The 20,000-nt window shown below is 44.0% G+C and overlaps 2 protein-coding genes across 23 annotated transcripts in view; one reads left to right on the top strand and one right to left on the bottom strand.

Annotated features, from left to right (window-relative positions):
- rabgap1 (RAB GTPase activating protein 1) overlaps positions 1-6,992 on the top strand; it is a 52,425-nt gene extending 45,433 nt beyond the window's left edge. For 2 of the 6 annotated variants that reach the window (XM_027008303.3, XM_027008298.3), the window contains 4 exons: positions 1,969-2,052; positions 3,679-3,750; positions 4,428-4,625; positions 5,043-6,992. In XM_027008303.3, coding sequence (XP_026864104.2) covers positions 1,969-2,052; positions 3,679-3,750; positions 4,428-4,625; positions 5,043-5,165 — 477 coding nt within the window. In that variant the 3' untranslated portion in view covers positions 5,166-6,992. Of the gene's footprint in view, positions 2,053-3,678; positions 3,751-4,216; positions 4,400-4,427; positions 4,626-5,042 lie in introns of those variants that run through there. The other 4 variants (XR_014118735.1, XM_081702807.1, XM_081702805.1 and 1 more) reach the window with 3 other exon arrangements.
- strbp (spermatid perinuclear RNA binding protein) overlaps positions 1-20,000 on the bottom strand; it is a 113,188-nt gene that overhangs the window by 1,210 nt on the left and 91,978 nt on the right. For 10 of the 17 annotated variants that reach the window (XM_081702811.1, XM_081702812.1, XM_081702813.1 and 7 more), the window contains one exon: positions 1-685. This exon is cut by the window's left edge and continues 1,210 nt beyond it. In XM_081702811.1, coding sequence (XP_081558937.1) covers positions 516-685 — 170 coding nt within the window. In that variant the 3' untranslated portion in view covers positions 1-515. The other 7 variants (XR_014118736.1, XM_081702821.1, XM_081702822.1 and 4 more) reach the window with 6 other exon arrangements.

The raw sequence follows: 20,000 nt of genomic DNA, 5'->3' as shown, positions 1-20,000 counted from the left end.
ACTATCATAGTTGTCTGATTTTGACAAAAGTGGACATATCTGTACAATCGAACATTCAGAGGAAAACTGCAAAGTTTGAGACAAATTGGTCAATGGGAGGAGTTACGGAGCACAGTTACCTGTTTTACATATAAGTGTCGTATGTTTTCATACCTAAATGGACAAAAGTCAGGAAGAAACGTAGTTCACATTACTAAAATCTACAGACATGCATGTATTGTGTTTAAATCCATAAATGGGCAATACTCAGGAAATGTAGTTCATATCCACACAGAAATATACAGATGTACATGTAATGACAGTCTGATGTTGCCTGCAAAATTTAGGTTTTTTAGCCATTTAGGTTATCGGGAGGCTCTACAGTGCAGTTACCTATCTTGCATTTAATCACAGGCCCTGTGTTTATAGACCTAAATGAACAGAAGTTAGGAGCAGTAACAAACATTTACACACATACATGTAATGACATGTAATAGTATAATGTTGCCTGCAAACATCGAGTTAGTTAGGACGCTCTACAGTGTACAATTAACTACTTTGACTATAATTGCATGCCTTCTCTTAAAAGCCCTAAAAGGACAAAAATCAGAAAAGTAGTTCACATTCACAAAGAAATTTCCAGACATGCAAGTTGTGACGCAGTTGTTGACTGCTGAGTTGGAGTATGATCTGCCATCAGGATGCTCTGCAGAGAACAGTTAACATCTTTGCAGTCACAAGCCTTTAAATGGACAAAAATCAGCAAAAGTGAGTCAGATGGAACTTAAAACTTTATACACTTGTTCAGATTAAACACTCTGGTGATGCTTTCCAGTTTTGACCCTGATTGGCCTGTACAGGGTACCACAGTATACTATCAGCATTTAAACCTTTGAAAATCATGCAGCTTTTAGTGTTTGCAAGGTGGAAATAAATAAGAGTTAAAAACACCGGTGCAAATATAATTCATGTTAAAAACGCAACTGCTTTTCAGTTATGATCTATAACTACTGTTTAAAGTTCAGAAAGTCAATATATGTAAAATTATATAGTTTTATAAGACTCAAAAAAATAGGAGCCTGTTACAAATGTTCAACACATGCCCTGTTTGTGTTTCTTGGGTCCAAATGTATTGGAAAGAAATGGACCTACATAATTATCTCATAGGTGTGGGAATTAAAAGACCATGTTACTGACATGTCACTAAAAATAAAGAATAATTTTTTTTATTATTAAGCAGCAGTAACACACTAATGCTCTGTCTATTCAAATTAAGCTTCACAGACCTGTGAAATTATGGCACTATAATATTGAACGTTGCTACCAGATTTAGCAGGTTATGACTCCTGGTAATAAGACTGGACCAATGAACGTTAGGCTTGTACATGGGTATGATATTTAGCAGGGTCTTATCTGACTCATGGGCCTTGTGGGTAGTTTGTGCTAGTTGGCCAATGGGCCAATACATGCTCGAACCCAGAATTGCTGCTTGTGACTATATGAGCAACTTACTACTGCTGAAATGCACATAAACAGAAAAATAAGAAACAAACAGGTCTTCATTTGTTGCATTTTTGTTTCTGTTGGCTAAAATTGTCTAAAAAGTGACTAACCCTAAACATAATCCTTAACCTTGACCCTCTACACCGAATAATAGTTTGCATAAAGGCATTTAACTTTTGAAATGACCACTGCTACAGACTGTTAGTGTATGGGCTTCAGGAGATAGCCGTCTCCTGATTAGACTGTTAAACAGACTTTTGACTCAACTGACATAAGGTGGCACCTATGTTAGTGTTTCATTTCAAATAAAATGTGCTGGAGGTCTTAGGCACTCTAATTGAAACTGAAAGGACTAACGTGTGTGTGTGTGTGTGTGTGTGTGTGTATGTGTATGTGTGTGTGTGTGTGTATGTGTGTGTGTGTGTATGTGTATGTGTGTGTGTGTGTGTGTGTGTGTATATAACTGAAGCCTTTCTGTGTATTCAGCTTAAGGAGATGTGTCGACGAGAGCTAGACAAATCGGAGTCTGAGATCAAAAAGAATGGCTCGATCATTGGAGAGTACAAACAGGTCAGTACACACACAAACACACACCCGCTACCTGTGAACATGATTTTGAAAAGAAACTGGTTTATCCCAGTGATCCTTTTAGCACACAGTACAAATGTCCTCCATGATTATCAAAATTGCTGTTATCCATTCAGTAGTCACAACACTCAGGAGTGCTCCAGCGCCCACAAAACATACCCAAAGATCAAACTCCTATCGAGCAACACAAACACTGCAAGTTAAGTGAATAAAGAAGTTAGAAATTCTTTTTTCACCAATTAACAAGCAGGATAAAGGTGAGTGTAGATATTTTAGTGTAGGTATCTTTTAGCTTCGCTGCGGTTTGGTGTTTAGTTTGTGTTTGCTGTTTAGTTTGCCAAATGCAAGGGGTTAGGTTTAGGGCTGTATATGTAGTTAGGGTTAGCACTCTGTATGTAGTTAAGTAAGAGAGGCTAATGGATAAAAGCGATATCTGTGGCTGGTGTGCCAGTGAAATTAAATACTTAATTTCCATTTGGGCTGAAAACTCTGACCTAATGATGTGGATCAATACTGAAATATTGTTACTTCTGATCCTGGCATGTCGTTTTAACTATAGACTCTGACATAAAGATATCAATATCAAATATTTATGTATTTATCAGATTGAATCTTATAAATGGAATATAACATCTGAAAATCAGCCAGAGAATAGAGCACAAGCTACATTAGAGTTGGTGAGAGGAGGCAGGCCCCTGGCAGTTTTTCAGAGAAGCAGGCAATATCCACTCACAGTGATATTACACCATTTGAATGATTTGACCAAAATGCAAAAAAATATATCTTGTGAGGGGAGAGGTTGTTTTTGTTAGTTAGCTAGCAACAGAAGTAAATTTGCTAGCTAGTTTAATTACGATTCATTTTACAAGCTTAAAATGTTAAAAGAGGCTCCTTTGCCACTTTGTAATCTCTAGTGACCAATAAGTTCATTCAAACCACCGATCTGTAACATTTTCATGTTATAAATTAAGCATTTTTATTGACAGGATGAGAGTGTCATTGAAATATGTTGTATAGCCAACTGTCAATAAACTTAGCAGTGCGAGCTTAAGACACTCATTAAATTAAAATAAGCGCGTGCACGTCTTCAAGATCAGTCACTATCAGTCAAGATCAGTCCGATTACACAGCCCCTATAACCAATGCCAGTGCCTGTATAACCAGTCTGTGTTTTTGGTGAATCTGTACTTGCAGAAATTCAGAGGTCCTCTGAGGCAGGGCTGAGGTTCTTTTGAGGTCCCTTCCTTGTGTTAATCCTTGTGGTGTGTTAGTCGCTCTGCACTGGCTGTCTGTGCACGTTGGGACGAGTGTTGTTGGTCACGTCCCATTGTCAGCTGTTCTTGTCATGCAATTAGAAGCATCTTTTCCCATTTGCGTGTAAAGGAATTGAGAGGACCACACTCAGATGTCACTGTGTGTTTGTCATGTATGTGTTTGTCATGTGTGTGTTTGTCATGTGTGTGTTTGTCATGTGTGTGTTTGTCATGTGTGTGTTTGTCATGTGTGTGTTTGTCATGTGTGTGTTTGTCATGTGTGTGTTTGTCATGTGTGTGTTTGTCATGTGTGTGTTTGTCATGTATGTGTTTGTCATGTGTTTTTTAACCTCAGATCTGCTCCCAGCTGAGTGAGCGACTTGAGAAACAACAGACAGCTAACAGAGGAGAGCTGGAGAAGATTCGTGTGAGCAACCCCTTACAAGACACACACACACACACAAACAAAAACACGAACAAACAAACAATCAATCAATCAATGGACATGGCCATAGCTTGGGTATTTTGGCTCATTTCCAGAACCCATCTCAGGAGCTGAACTCTAGTAATTATACTGCCAGTATTTATAATGGCAATTCAATCTGTCCAGTTACAGCTGTAAAGAATTCTGCACTTGTGAGGTTGCTAATGACAACATGAAAGCTGAAAGTCCAAAGTGTGTGTTGTGTGAGAGAGGGAGAGATTTGCTCAGTAACTCTTCTCTAATGAGATGAGTAGAGAGGTCTTGAGATGGTGACGACGATGACCTCACCACACTCTTAGCAAGCCTCTCAAAACACACGCATGCACACACACACATACGTTAGAACTGTGAAGTGAGTGTGTTTGTGTGCTTTATCTTACTGATAAGAAAAATTCTGTGTTCGATTCAGACCTTTTCTCCACTCTCAGCTACTGCTGGAAATACTGCTGATAAAGATGAAGTAGCCCCTGCATCACCAGGCTCTGATGTGATAGGGCGTCAGACTGCTCTCTTCTCACACTGAATCTGTGCACTCATTTCATTTTGGGGCTGTGTTTATCTGCTGGCGTGCATGTGTGTATGTTTTGTGTATTTGTGTGTGTGGTATGTGTGGCGTGCAGCTGCAGGTGGACAGCTGTGAGAAGTGCAGTGCCCTCTTCAGTAAGGAGGGCCGGTTGAAAGCCCTGAGTGCTCCTAAGGAGGGCAGTGAGGAGGAGTCTGATGAGGAGAGAGAGGCACTGCAGGCTCAGCTCAGGGAGATGGAGCTGGAACTCGCCCAGACCAAACTGCAGCTGGTGGAGGCTGAGTGCAAGATCCAGGTGCAGAGCCTACCTTACCACACCGACCCCCACCAAATCGCACCGTCCACACCCACTCTCAACCTCACTCGGCTCATCAACCCGCACCCATTATTAACGGAAAATGTAGATAGCTACTTGTAGTAATGCTACTGCCAAAATACGGTAATAACTTGATTTACTTAGTTAATTCATTAATATAACTGTGTCTAAGTGGGATCACCGACAGAGCAGGAAAGAAGTATTTAGCATAGAAACACTTCTCTTTTTGAATCATTGACAGACTAGATATTCTGATTAATGGCTTTAAGTAGGATTTTCTTGAGGTGCTCAAGAGGCTTGCACAGGGCAGTATGTAGTCATGTACATGTCCTGTGACCCTGTGCATGTCCTGTTGCGCTGTACATATCTTCTAACCCCGTACTCTCTCCCTGTCAGGACCTGGAGCATCATCTGGGTCTGGCTCTCAGTGAAGTACAAGCAGCCAAAAAGACCTGGTTTAACCGAACTCTGAGCTCCATTAAAACAGTAACAGGGGCACAAGGCAAGGAGACCACCTAATGCTGAATCGGCAAGACCCAGTGGCCCATGTCTTTCTCTCTGTGTGCTCTCTCTGTCTCTCTCTCCTCATTTGCATTCTCATTCTCTCTCTCTCTCTCTCTCGCTCTCTCTGTCTCTCTCAATCTGTGTGCTCATTCTCTCACTCTATGCGCTCTCTCTGTTAACCCTCCACTGGACCAGAATGAACCACATTTTTCTGTCCGTTTTTTCTTTTGTTTAAAAAAAAAAAAAAAAAAAAAAAAGTTTACAAGAACTTTGTGTAAACATCCCCAAAATCAAATTACTAAAGCAGAGAATGCTTTATCACTAGTCTTTATACTACTGACAATAACAGGTGGGGAAACGGGCCTTTCTAGCTGACCGCACTGATTCAGCAGACTTGGGACATTAACAAAACACTTCAGCTACTGTTCTACTCGACTACTTGCACAAAAACACACATACAAACTCCAACCCAGCCAAGGTACGAGTAACTAACAGCCTTCTTTTGAGGAAAACGAGTTTTTCTAATTTCCGTTTGACAATAACTTTCATTTGTACAATACAAATGAGTTTGCAGTTGTGATCTGATGAGATTGTTCATTTGTTAGACAGTGATAGCCTGCATTTTTGTGTGTGTGCATGCACGTTTGTTTGTATGTGTGTGAGTGCGTGCATGCATGTGTGTGCGAGCTGCGCATAGTGCTGTTGACTGAGTGGCTACATGTGAGTAACTGACGATGGCCTTGTCTAGGAGAATGAGATGGACACAGCGAAGTACTGCATTGGTGCAACATAACAAAGAGCTGTGCTGTACCTCCATCCTTCTGAAGGTGTCTAAAGCCTCCCTGGTGCTGAGAGAGGATGCCCTGCATGAAGCCCAGGGTGGGGAGGGCAATGAGGCTCTGGGCAAGTGTGTGTCCCTCCCCGGGGAAGACCACAGCAGGAGATCCTCTTACAGTGACACACCCCTGTCTCTACAGACATGCTACACACAGGAAGGCTAATTTGTGCAACCATGAGTGAATGCTATTAGGAGTCCGTTATTGTTCTGTAATGCTAACATGTGTCTCCTAAGCGTCGATGAGGATGAGCTGCGCTGGCAGTTCTGATGGCCAGTGTGATCAGTCCTGCCCTGGGTTCAGGTCTGTGGGAGAGCTGTCGGCACACTTCACCCTGTCTGTGGGCACATCAGCCCTTACGTAAGAACATGCGCGCACACACAGTTTTACAATCACTCTGTAACCACACCATCAGGGAAATGGTGAGTACAGTATGTGGTCTTGTCAGACCATCTTGGTCGTGACGTGTGTGTGTGTGTGTGTGTGTGTGTGTGTGTGTGTATATACGTGTGTGAGAGAGCATGTATATCTCTGTGAGTCAAACGAGGTGCATATGTGAAGAACACTATGGGTTGGCGGGAGGGAGGGGAGGTGTTTGCACCTTTCGTACTTATTTATACTGGGATCTAGCTTGACTTATTTATACTGGGATCTAGCTTGCTCAAGTTCTTGTGGATGTCGGAGGAAGGAAAATGGGGTCATTCCAAGAGGCACTGGCTTGTACATAAGAAGCAGATCACTTTTCCCAGGTTCATTTTGTATTTGTACTCCATGGTAACTGTACTAATGTTGCCTAATAGTACTGTGTTACAGATAATGAGTTTTATTTGTTTTGTTTTGTTTTCTCCAATTTTTGTTTTGTTTTGTCTTGAATGTAAACTGATGTCTCATCTATTACATGCCAAAATGTACCTTCATTCAGCATTACATATGTATGGACATTGTAATAGTGTAGGTTGCATTGTGTATACTTCCATAAATTGCAATATAAAGCTACAATTATAAATCTGTGTGTTTTCTATGTACTTATTAAAAACACAGAAGACAAAAAACACTTTCTTAGGTGCTCTTTCATTCCGCTTTCAGAATAATTCAGCAATACATGAATGTACAACATTACAGCTGTTTTACCTGTGCTCTAGCCCCTGACAGAAGACACGGGCCAGAATAGGCTGGCTAAGTTGTGACCATGGGCGAATAGAGAATGAACTGATTTTTATTTATTTATTTATTTTTTTAAAGAATGTAGCTGCATTATTCCAGAAACTTAAACAACATGAAAATTACAGTATAGCTACATTATTCCAGAAGCTTACAGATCTCAGTACTGTAAGAACTGATTTAATGTGGCCAGCTGAGTTAGGAAGTTGGCCTCATTTTGTGCGTAGCATTACCAGACAAGGGCAGTTTGTGCAATCTTCAAATTGCCACCTGATCCAAATTAAACGTTTCTCACTGAGGCCTATGGCAGTGGATATATAGCAATCAGTCACACACACTCTAGGACAAACTGCAGTAGCTGTGTCCTACTGCAAGTCTTATGGATAAAGGATATAGACTGAGCCCACGGGAAGAATTAAACGGGCCATTTATTGTAGTTATAGGCTTGTCTGTGGAATGAGGCTCTCTATCTTATCTGTTAGCTCCACTTTCACTTTCCTATGATCATAAAATGCCTTCCAAGGCAGATATGAAATGTTCTTTAGCACCAAATATTGTTATCTGTTTAATGTTGAAATATTGATCTCTCCCAGCTGAAAGCTAACCACTGGTTTTGCTGGTATTTTTGATGGGAGTGACTAGGATGTGAATCACTCACATCTCCAAGACTCCCATAATATCTGTTCAGAAGCGTTTCATTGGGCCAGAGACCTCTGGTTTCAGTGACATGAAGCAAAGCTGTCAGTACTCTCGAGTCTTGAAGTCTTTTTATTTTTCTATAATATTCAGCCTGTTTATACAAGTGTGGCATTATAGCTCTTTATATAGCATGCAGGCCTGTGAAAACAGACCCTTGGAGGTGGGCTGTGGGAGTCCAGTTACTTAGAGAGGCTCTCCTGTTACCGCCAAGCCTCAAACGTCAGCATTATGCAGTCACACCTAGGGAGCCAGTGCCCACTCAGTCTCATATGACCTAAAATATAGACCATCTGGCAGCGCACAGATCTGACCATGACAGGAAGCTTGATGACTTTGGGGCTGCTTGGTGGCCTGTGAGTCCCACACAGGTTCTTTAAAGGCACCAGTTGGCGTATTGACTCCCAAAGCAAACATGTTCCTCCTGACCTCATATGCTGATGCAGCTGAAGATGTAACTGTGGGGAGTCATCCGGGCTTAAAATAAGAACTGACTCTGATCAGGATGGCAGAGATGCTGAGAATCACCCCTGTCCATTGATGGGTTTCCCAGGTGAGAGGTGTGCAGTGGGGTCCCCTGGCACACTGGAGAAGCACCCTGTCTGTTCTCAGAACACACAAGTGAGATTCTGAGCTTGTAAAGAAGGTCATGCCTAGATGTCCACCTGGGGTTTGGACGTGCATTGCATTGCTGTGTTGCTGGCTTGGACCATGTCCCCCTTATTCTAGCATAATGGAAGCACATGCCAGTGACTCAGTGAAATTCAAGCAGGGTGTGGGGCAAGTGATACGAACTGTTAAAGTAACCGGTCACATCACCCTCGTGGCTGTCATTTACACCCTGTTGTTTTCCAGAACCTTCTTTTCAAACAGACTCTGGGTTTCCACTAAAGAACAAGATATGAAGACAAATGTGTCAGTTCTTAACAGGAGGCCAATGAGTTAAGCAAAACAGTGCTCTTACCTTAGTGTGAACCACTGTGTTCTCCTGCAATTCATACCCTGGCTAGTGGGTCACAGTTTGCAGTCAGCAAGGTCATAAAGTATAATTAGTCATCTAATCCACTGGCTTCCAGTCCTACACCACTGTGGGTTATTTATGACTAGTAGGTATAATCTTACCGCCACATATGTGTTTTATAGACTGACATAACTGACGAGTTAGAGAAGCTGTGTTGGAGCAGGACAGACACTTAACTGTACGCTGCACCTGGATTACGCCCTTCTAAGCATAACTTGTGATTTTACACGCACATTGTACATTGAAAACAGGACAAAACACAAAGCAGATCACAAATTGTTTATAATTAGTATATATAAATATATATTTATATATTTAATTACTTTAAATGTTTTTACACTTGGTGGAGATCTAATGCTTTATTATTTCAAGAATAAATTATAGCAAATACAGTGACAGACAGACCACCATTATGTTTTCACAACTAATAGTTTTAATTGAATATTACAGCTAGCAAACATCTACCGGCATCTTTTATACTCTGTCTACTCAAGCACAGCTCGCCCACGGAACTTGTGCACAATCACCACATCACATTATTATATTAGTACCTTTAGTAATATTTCAAATCTAGAATAATTTTTCATTCATTTAATTTTCCCATCACATCAAAAGAAAATAAATAAAATAATTGTGAAACATGAGAGAATCGGTCATGCTCAACCTGCTGGCTGAAGCTCACCCGAGGTGGGGCATATCTACAGCAAACCATCATGGAAGAGCACGCATGGCAAAACAACAAAGAACAAAGAAACAAACCTGCCACGCTCACAAAGTTAGCAAACAGAGAGATATGTAAACACACATGGGTAAAATTACCCAAAGACCATATGAGTGCTTGTTTTAAATTCACATAGCTCTTCTATGACAATACATTCTACATTCCAAAAAGAAAGCTCAGCTCATGTATTCATTAAAGACATTCACTGATATGGGCTCAAGCTCAGACCAGCTCGGGTAACTGCTATCTCCGTCTCTCCCCCTGACCATTTGAATCAGAGCACTGGGAAAAACACTAATTTATTTTGCAAATGTTTCTCATGCAAAAGCCACACTGGCTCAGACCTGCCACTGTAGCTGCAGGCTCACAAATGGAACTCTCCAGTCTCCAGATTCTCAGGTCTCACACACACACAAGTCCCTTTCCTTAGCAGTAGGATGCATTTTTGATTAACAACTCTGTAAAATAATTAAATGATAGCTGCTCGTAGGAAATTGAAAGGCAATCTGTTAGTATTGATTGGAGGAACACGAAAAATATAAATATAAATATCCTCAATCTGGACTGAGTGCACCTTCACAACTTACAAATGACAGCCGTTTTATTATTTAAAGATTTCACCTGACTTAGTTTTGACACTTTATTCTATTCTGAAGAATGACACTTTAACATTATACATTGTACTACACAACTGCTTATTGCATGGTAACTATGTTCGAGGATTTTATTGTTGTAGTGTCCACTTTATGTGTCTTGTATAGCTGCTGTGACAAAAAGTTTCCCTTAGTGATCAATAATTCATCTGTAAGACACACTAAAATGGTGTGATGAGGAGGCTTGGGACGCCCCACGGATGAGCTGGAAGGGTGGAAGCCAATAGCTGCTCGCCACTGGCTGTCCAAATTTGTATGTCTTTCAGTTGTTAGCAGGTGTGTGCTGAGAAGCACATTTCATGCAATGTATAGCCAATATGGAATCAGTTGAAAGATTCACTATTTTAGTATGATTATTAGTACAGTGATTCTAGTTATAACAGAAAAGGCTACATTGGAACTAAGAGAAAATGTTTTAAGGGTCAAAGGTCAACTAAAATGTTGGACATCTTGTGGAAACTTGCAGTTTCAAAACACCAGGTTCAGTCTCGACAGCCTTGTTGGCCAACAACTATTTGAAACCTGGCAGAATTGTTCATCAGCTGGGTTAACATCTGGTTTAACGTTAAGGTTATCAGCTGTCCTCTCTGGGGAAGCAATGCCTTGCTTTGTCTTTTCTTGAAATTCAAAAAACTCCATCTTTATACCCAGCTGTACAAATACTACATTAAGTAATCCCCCCCACTCCCCCAATCCACCAAAGAAAGTTGAAGTGGCTGGGGGGGTGTTAGACCTTAAACATTATGATTTCTCACAACTGTCTACGAAGACCAGAGTCGGCGATGGAGCTGCCAGGAGAGACCGGAGGAGAATGAGGAAGAAATATACAAAGTTATTTGCACTTCAAATAAACATTGTCTTGCTGGTCTTTAAAATTCACTTACAATAGTTTTTTGTTAATATATATATACATTTATATTGACTATACACCTATTTTTCATTACATCTTTTTGTGCTAGACTATATGGCTTCTTTTTTGGGGGTGGGGGGGGGGGGTGGCTTCTGAAATAACCCTGCAATATCTTAGTTTTACTATTTCAGCTATATATGGCTATACATGGTTAAAGAAATGTCACTAAATAATGCACATTGCTAAGTTAACAGACGCAAGGTTAACATAAAACTTAACATTGCGCAGAAGCTGACTCCCATTAGATTTTTCACCGTTAGCCGCAGTGGTGTTTTTCAGACAACGGATGTCTTTAGCACATCTCAGCACATTCACTAGTACACGAAAGCAGACCAAGTTAGCTAAGGGTTACGATTCGACTACAATGCAACATGGAAGACTTTTAATCTACGTTTGACGGATAATTTCCCATGCTAAGTTTGTCTTCCATTCGCCTAAGAACAAATGAAAAGGTAGCGGGAGAGTCGCAAATGCTGTCCTTCAAGCCTTATTCTAGAACTGACTAGCACTTGACACTGGCGTGAAATTAAAATTATGGAAAGGAGCTTGTGTGTTTGACAGCCATTTATAAAGCAGCAATGAGAAAACATCTCATAAAGGCAACCATGAACTACATGTTTGCACCATTTCTTTGATGCTGACCAGAATATTGCACACAGAACTTACCCACATGAGGACTTACCATCATTATTTCAAAAATGATTGGAGTCATTCTTCTCGTTGGGGGGTGGGGGGTAATGGCTTTAATAGCTATAATCGTGGTGCAGCTAAAGAAAACAGTGAACATGTAAAATGACAAGTAGGATGTAAAGAAGTGTGCTGGTTAAACCGGTAGGATGGTACGATGTTCATTCAGCAGCGCTCCAGCGGTACCACAGTTGACTTGCTAAGCTGGAACTTACCGACATATTTTATGCCCGTTTTTTCAGGTTTGTCTTTTATAGACATTTTCAGGCCCAGAACAACACTTTCAGAGGATGTAAAAGTAGGATTTCTTTTTCTTCAGTCAAATAATTAATCTAGTCACAAGTTGAGAGTATTTAAATATTAAAAAACACTTGCTTGAGTAACTACTGTAAAATGTCTTCCTTACCCATTGTATAGCACTTATACTTTTAGTTTAACAGGATTTCATAAGCATTCTGGTATTCTGGCCTTTTTGTCAAAGAAATTATTCTATGAATAATTTCTGTGAAACCTTAACCTTCACCTGAAGCATTCTTAAAAAATGATATAATTCCCTTTTTCTCTTTATTGTATCATATATACAATGACAAGCGTGTGCGTCACTGAAAGTGCTGCGTTAGTAGTTAGCCCGCAGCAGATTTTCAGACTTTCCGTCTGTCGGTAGTGAGGCGAACGTTCTGGGACAAAGCCAGGCCAGAGGCTGCCATGACCAGTTTAGCCGTGAGACTGTGCTTTGTGTTCAAGATAGAGCAGACCAGCCAGGTCACTTTAGCTGCCCGCCAAACATCTGTGTGTGTGGACATACACGTGTGTAGGGTGCTCGCACCCTCAGTCGACTGGGAAAGAATATAAACAGCTCAAATGTGTAGCTGAGATGTGCTTTCTGAGGATCTGGGTTTGAGTGCGTGTAGGTGTGTGCATGCAGGAATAGTATGAAGCAGCAACTGTGTTTCTACAGGTAGGAAAAAGACATTGGTGTTCATATGGAGTGTTCTCTACGGAGCAAAAATACCACGCAAACACGCGCACCCACACACACGCACGCACACTCCCATGCACACAATGGGACAGGCATGGTGAAGGAGCTCAAGGCATAGAGGAGGAAGCATTACTAATCTACTACAAGTAGATTAAGGAATGGGTTTTCATATTGCATGTCAATATAGATTAAATTACAAGATTAAATTGCTCAGTATATATAAAACTGGAAGAAAGCTATATTCTAACATACTGGTTACTTTTCACTTTGGAATTCTAAAATAATTTATACCAACAATATTTAAATGTATATGTATATATAGTATATAAATATACATAAGTACATAGGTATATCTACACATATATATTTATAGTACTGTATACCATACATATATATGCATATATTGGTAAGTATAGCCACACACACACGGTGAGTATACAATGAACATGAATATATTGCAGTGCGCTGGCAGAGTAAGACTCAACTCAACATTCACATCATCTCAAGGAAGCTTAAAGCCTATAAAAGATCAGGTGTATTGCTAGATAATACCAAAGTCCCCAGTCTAGTTGATCTGAGGTGAACAAGTCAAATTGGATATTGCTTTTCTATGACCTGTGTCTCATTTTTTAAACTTTAATTTAAGTATAGATAAGTTTGAGAGGTTTAGCGTGTGTTGTTTTGGGCTATTCTGTGCGGTGGAGACAGATAAGTTTGAGAGGTTTAGCGTGTGTTGTTTGGGGCGTTTCTGTGCGGTGGAGACAGCCTGGTCAAGCCTGGAGCGGCACAGCACTTTAGAGCCACACAACCTGATGGTTCTAGAAGTCAGAGAAGAGATCTTGAGGACCCAAGTGAATAATAAAAGGTGCGATGGTCCGCGGCTGGTAAAAGGGATTGTCAATGAAAAGACCACCTACAGTGAGGAGAAGAGCAGAGAGAGCTGCAATTAATGGCGCCGGCCAGCAGGAGGCAGTGGTACACACTCTGATGAGGACAGGTGGTCTGGGTGTGCTGCAGGGGTGGATATTAGGGTCTCTGCTCTTTCAGGCTGTATGTGGGGTTTTCATTGAACCAGGAGCGTTTCAGGAGGTTAATAAAAGACGTTAACAACTTAAGTTGCACGGTCATCACTTTCCGACAAAAAGAAAAGAAAGAAAGAAAGAAAGAAAGAAAGAAAGAAAGAAAGAAAGAAAGAAAGAAAGAAAGAAAAAAATCCATCATCATACTGAAAAAGTAACAACTACCAAAAAGAGAAGAAAACACTCTGAGCTTAATCATTCAAGATAAAAAAAAAAAAAAAGCAAAGGATGTGGGAGGAAAATGTGGCAACTTCAAAGTTTCAGACAGATGTGGTTAGTACATAACTCTGACAAATCAGAACCAGAACCAGCGTGATTTCGGAGAGAGTATAGTACAATGAATGCCATCGCCATCAAAGAGAACAGGCCCCATTGGTTTCTGAGTGGACACAGTTGAGGATGACCATGAGGAATGGCAAGGGTCTTCATCTTATAGCGATGGGAATCATGTGACCACAGCAAGTAACCAGGGAGATGGTGGTTCTCTTTGGTTAGTGATGGCCACGTTCCTGTCACAGTCCCGCACACACACCTTCCGACTGAGCTTAAGCCCATCACTCAATGACCGATCAATCCGTAATGGCCTGCTGACTACTGTGACTGATGGGAAAGATTTAAAGTTGCATACACGGCAACACGAACGCTACAAAATTAGGGCGAGAATGCAATCAGGCTACAGCTCAAAGTTACTGAAAATTGACTTTACATCTGGGGAAGAAAATGTTGTATAATAGCCCTCAAAAAGCCTACAGTAAGGGTTATATAGGAGAACACACTGTTATTATATAAGAGGAACTGTTTTCACCTCCCTTCAAGGTACAAAACACGCGAGGTTAAGACAACTAGCATGAGCTGCAGGAAGAGGAAACTGAATACGTTGGACTCCTGGGAGTGGCCTTGTGCTGGACTGTGCACCAGGAAGAACTTACAGCTCACACGCTGACACTCACCGAGAAGGAAAACAACAAAACACCAGAAGGCAAAATCAAAACAAAACAAAAACAACATAAAAGACAATAGGTAGCATATCTCCATGGATCCCATGTTGCTGCTTTCGATTCTCCGATGTGTGGTGGAGACGGGAGGCGCCGGTGTTGTGAAGTGTCAGGGCTCTTTGATATGACGTGTTTCTGCTGCCCTGTCTCTGTGTGCGTGCGTGTATACGCGGGGTTGTGGCTGTGCACACGTGAGGAGGATACTATGTCAACTGCCGAAACGTGTGTGGAGGATTCTGCCTAGCCGGACACACAGGACTGCATCCTGACTGCGTGGAGGCCAAGCCAGCCAGCTGAAGTGCTGACTGTAGAGCAGCATGCAGCTGCGATGAAGTCACCTTCCTCGTGCGACTGTGAGCCGCTGGGCTGGGAGAGGACAACCTGATTACCTAGCTGCCAACGGCATCGCTCACCCTCGTAACACTACCCTCCAGTACTAATGTCTAGGGACCACACCTTTCCAATTATTTACAAGCATAAAGGTCTATGCAGAAGCCTGTGATATTGCACGACAGCTTATAATGCTACATTACTGAAAATCTACAAAGATGTGAGAGTCTATGGGCTTATTCTGTACATACCAGTCAGTACGTGGCAGTTGAAGAAGATAGAGGTTTATTTGTCAGCAGTAGTTTGGACCTACACATCCCATATCTTCTGCCTTTACAGAGACAGTGTCCAATCAGAGTCTTATAGATTCTAATTCTTAGCTATAGAAAAAAGGTAATAAGAAAAAAAGGTATAATTTAAAATTCCACGAATGAGGTAACAATTCACAGTACAAATCCTTCAAGTCTTTTTTTTTTTTTTTAGAACTTAAAAACCTGCATCTTTAAAAGTCATAAAACATTAAGAGGTCAAAAAAAAAATAAAAAAAAATAAAAAAAATAAAAATAAAAATAAAATAAAATTAAAAAAAGCTCTTTACAAATGACCCTCCACTGAAAGTACAGCTCTCTATGGACTTACACTGACATGCTGCCTAACACTCCCTTCTGGATTAAAGGTGGTGTGTTTATCTGTGTGTATTTATGCGTTTGTTTGTGTGTATGTGTTTTGGTGGATCTCCTGAGCTAAAAGAAGGAGTAGTGGGGGATTGGGAAGGCGGGCACTTTCATGACGGGCAACAGAAGCATTCTCTTGGGCAAACCTAGAAAGAGAATGAGAAGAGTACTGCACATGAGTCTGGGGCTTTCAAAGAAAATCAGATCAAATAAGGATTTGTCCCCCCAAAGACCAGTGCCAGTTATGTCCCCTCTAACCAAAGGGTCATGTACCCAAGAGAGTGATGTAAAGGCAAGGGATAGTGAGCAGGTAAACAGGTCTAGAAGTGTTCAAGCAGAAGTGTTAATGCAAACAGCAGTAAGGAGGCAGTGAGGGCGGGTATGCCAGTGAAGAGGCAGTGAGGGCGGGTATGCCAGTGAAGAGGCAGTGAGGGTGGGTATGCCAGTGAAGAGGCAGTGAGGGCGGGTATGCCAGTGAAGAGGCAGTGAGGGCGGGTATGCCAGTGAAGAGGCAGTGAGGGCGGGTATGCCAGTGGACAGGCAGTGAGGGCGGGTATGCGGGTATGCCAGTGAAGAGGCAGTGAGGGCGGGTATGCCAGTGAAGAGGCAGTGAGGGCGGGTATGCCAGTGAAGAGGCAGTGAGGGCGGGTATGCCAGTGAAGAGGCAGTGAGGGCGGGTATGCCAGTGGACAGGCAGTGAGGGCGGGTATGCGGGTATGCCAGTGGACAGGCAGTGAGGGCGGGTATGCCAGTGAAGAGGCAGTGAGGGCGGGTATGCCAGTGGACAGGCAGTGAGGGCGGGTATGCCAGTGAAGAGGCAGTGAGGGCGGGTATGCCAGTGAAGAGGCAGTGAGGGCGGGTATGCCAGTGGACAGGCAGTGAGGGCGGGTATGCGGGTATGCCAGTGGACAGGCAGTGAGGGCGGGTATGCCAGTGAAGAGGCAGTGAGGGCGGGTATGCCAGTGGACAGGCAGTGAGGGCGGGTATGCCAGTGAAGAGGCAGTGAGGGCGGGTATGCCAGTGGACAGGCAGTGAGGGCGGGTATGCCAGTGGACAGGCAGTGAGGGCGGGTATGCCAGTGGACAGGCAGTGAGGGCGGGTATGCCAGTGGACAGGCAGTGAGGGCGGGTATGCCAGTGGACAGGCAGTGAGGGCGGGTATGCCAGTGGAGAGGCAGTGAGGGCGGGTATGCCAATGGACAGGCAGTGAGGGCGGGTATGCCAGTGGACAGGCAGTGAGGGCGGGTATGCCAGTGGACAGGCAGTGAGGGCGGGTATGCCAGTGGACAGGCAGTGAGGGCGGGTATGCCAGTGGAGAGGCAGTGAGGGCGGGTATGCCAATGGACAGGCAGTGAGGGCGGGTATGCCAGTGGACAGGCAGTGAGGGCGGGTATGCCAGTGGACAGGCAGTGAGGGCGGGTATGCCAGTGGACAGGCAGTGAGGGCGGGTATGCCAGTGGACAGGCAGTGAGGGCGGGTATGCCTGCACATGGTGTCTGCTTTCTTGTACACCTTTATACATTTAGCGCTACTTACTAAATGCAACCTAAATGCAACCTATTTTTCACATTATAAAATGACACAGTATATATAATAAACTCAGTTTGCCCTTTTTGGTTTACATTGTTGTGTCTGTTTTTTCTAGTAAATTTTATATGCAACCAGAGATGGTCCTGACCCTGGAGCCCTAAATTAAGATGTATTGAGCGTGTAGGGCCCATAAGCTCTGTATGCAGCTGTCAGGTGTTGGTAGCCTTTAGGGCCCACCAGCTCTGTGTGCAGGTGTCAACAATGATGAGATTTTCTAACCAAGAGCATCACTGAGCTCTGGCACACATGTCCTCAGACCTTTCTGTGAACGCCACATGTGCCCTCTATCCTGTGAACGGTGCAGGGCTACTTTGAGGGCTAGGGGGGTTTGTTTGGTGATTATAGAATGTTAAACCTAGTGTGTGTGTGTGTGTGTATGTGTGTGTGTGTGTGTGTTGTAGTCTCCCAGTCCCATATTAGAAATCACAAAGCAGCAACAGGAGGCAGAGGTTTGGACAGCATCAGATGACTTGAGTGAGAGGAACCGCATGCACACAGCTCTCTGAGAGCAGAGAGACAAAGATAAAGAAAAAGAGAGCCGGGGGGGGGGGGGGTGTAGGCAGGGAGAGAGAGAAAGGGAAGAGGGAGAGAGAGGGAGGGGGCTAGAGGGATGAGAGGAGAGAACGCTGGTCTCTCACAGCACCATCTCAGGCTTCCCTTCACCTGGTGGAGAACACGATATTTAACAGGCAGAGACCAGGACAGATTGCAACTCACCAACCAGCCCACAGTTGCCTTACGCTAACCCAAACCCTATTTACCCTGTATGGCCACATTCCATCTCTCCTATCTGTCCTTCCATATCCCGCTCTGTGCTTCTACAGCCCCACTGCACCTCACCCTCCAACCCACCTTCCCACCCCTCCCCTCTACGCCATCTATCCCGGCCCTCCCCTCTACCCCATCTATCCCACCCCTCCCCTCTACCCCATCTATCCCACCCCTCCCCTCTACCCCATCTATCCCGGCCCTCCCCTCTACCCCATCTATCCCGGCCCTCCCCTCTACCCCATCTATCCCACCCCTCCCCTCTACCCCATCTATCCCGGCCCTCCCCTCTACCCCATCTATCCCACCCCTCCCCTCTACCCCATCTATCCCGGCCCTCCCCTCTACCCCATCTATCCCACCCCTCCCCTCTACCCCATCTATCCCGGCCCTCCCCTCTACCCCATCTATCCCGGCCCTCCCCTCTACCCCATCTATCCCGGCCCTCCCCTCTACCCCATCTATCCCACCCCTCCCCTCTACCCCATCTATCCCACCCCTCCCCTCTACCCCATCTATCCCACCCCTCCCCTCTACCCCATCTATCCCGGCCCTCCCCTCTACCCCATCTATCCCGGCCCTCCCCTCTACCCCATCTATCCCGGCCCTCCCCTCTACCCCATCTATCCCACCCCTCCCCTCTGCACCTCGCCCCTCTCACCACCAACTGCCAACATGCCCGGAAGACTCAAACATACGCATGAGAGTCAAAACAGCTTCAGCCAGACATGTGGACCCAAGACAGACACTCAGTGCCACACACGACACTGTGTAGCCAGTGCCACACACACACACACACACACACACGACACTGTGTAGCCAGTGCCACACACACACGACACTGTGTAGCCAGTGCCACACACACACGACACTGTGTAGCCAGTGCCACACACACACACGACACTGTGTAGCCAGTGCCACACACACACACGACACTGTGTAGCCAGTGCCACACACACACGACACTGTGTAGCCAGTGCCACACACACACACACACGACACTGTGTAGCCAGTGCCACACACACACACGACACTGTGTAGCCAGTGCCACACACACACGACACTGTGTAGCCAGTGCCACACACACACACGACACTGTGTAGCCAGTACCAAACACACACACACACGACACTGTGTAGCCAGTACCAAACACACACACACACGACACTGTGTAGCCAGTGCCCCCCACACACTACACTGTGTAGCCAGTGCCCCCCACACACTACACTGTGTAGCCAGTGCCCCCCACACACTACACTGTGTAGCCAGTGCCCCCCACACACTACACTGTGTAGCCAGTGCCCCCCACACACTACACTGTGTAGCCAGTGCCCCCCACACACTACACTGTGTAGCCAGTGCCCCCCCGTGTAGCCAGTGCCCCCCCACACTACACTGTGTAGCCAGTGCCCCCCTCCCCCCACACACTACACTGTGTAGCCAGTGCCCCCCCACACACTACACTGTATAGCCAGTGCCCCCCCTCCCCCCCCACACACTACACTGTCTATTTAACTTAGTACTGTAAAGTACTTTGAGCTAGGTGTTAAAGTGCTATATAGTTTATTATTATTATCATCATCATCATCATCCAGTAGCCAGTGCCACACACTCCACTGTGTATGAAAATGCAGGTCCTAAATGCTGTCAGACACTTGTTAAGCTCCTTTATTTTCACTCATAGCATCACATGCATTTAGTGTAATGCATTTAGCTTTGTTTTTAAAACCAGACAAGAGGCAAAACATTTA

Source organism: Electrophorus electricus, chromosome 19 (assembly GCF_041902795.1).
Source record: "Electrophorus electricus isolate QZ-2024a chromosome 19, ASM4190279v1, whole genome shotgun sequence".
In the NCBI taxonomy this organism is placed as follows: Eukaryota; Metazoa; Chordata; class Actinopteri; order Gymnotiformes; family Gymnotidae; genus Electrophorus; species Electrophorus electricus.
Note: the sequence above shows the minus strand (reverse complement) of the source record. Positions and strands in the feature narration are given on the sequence as shown.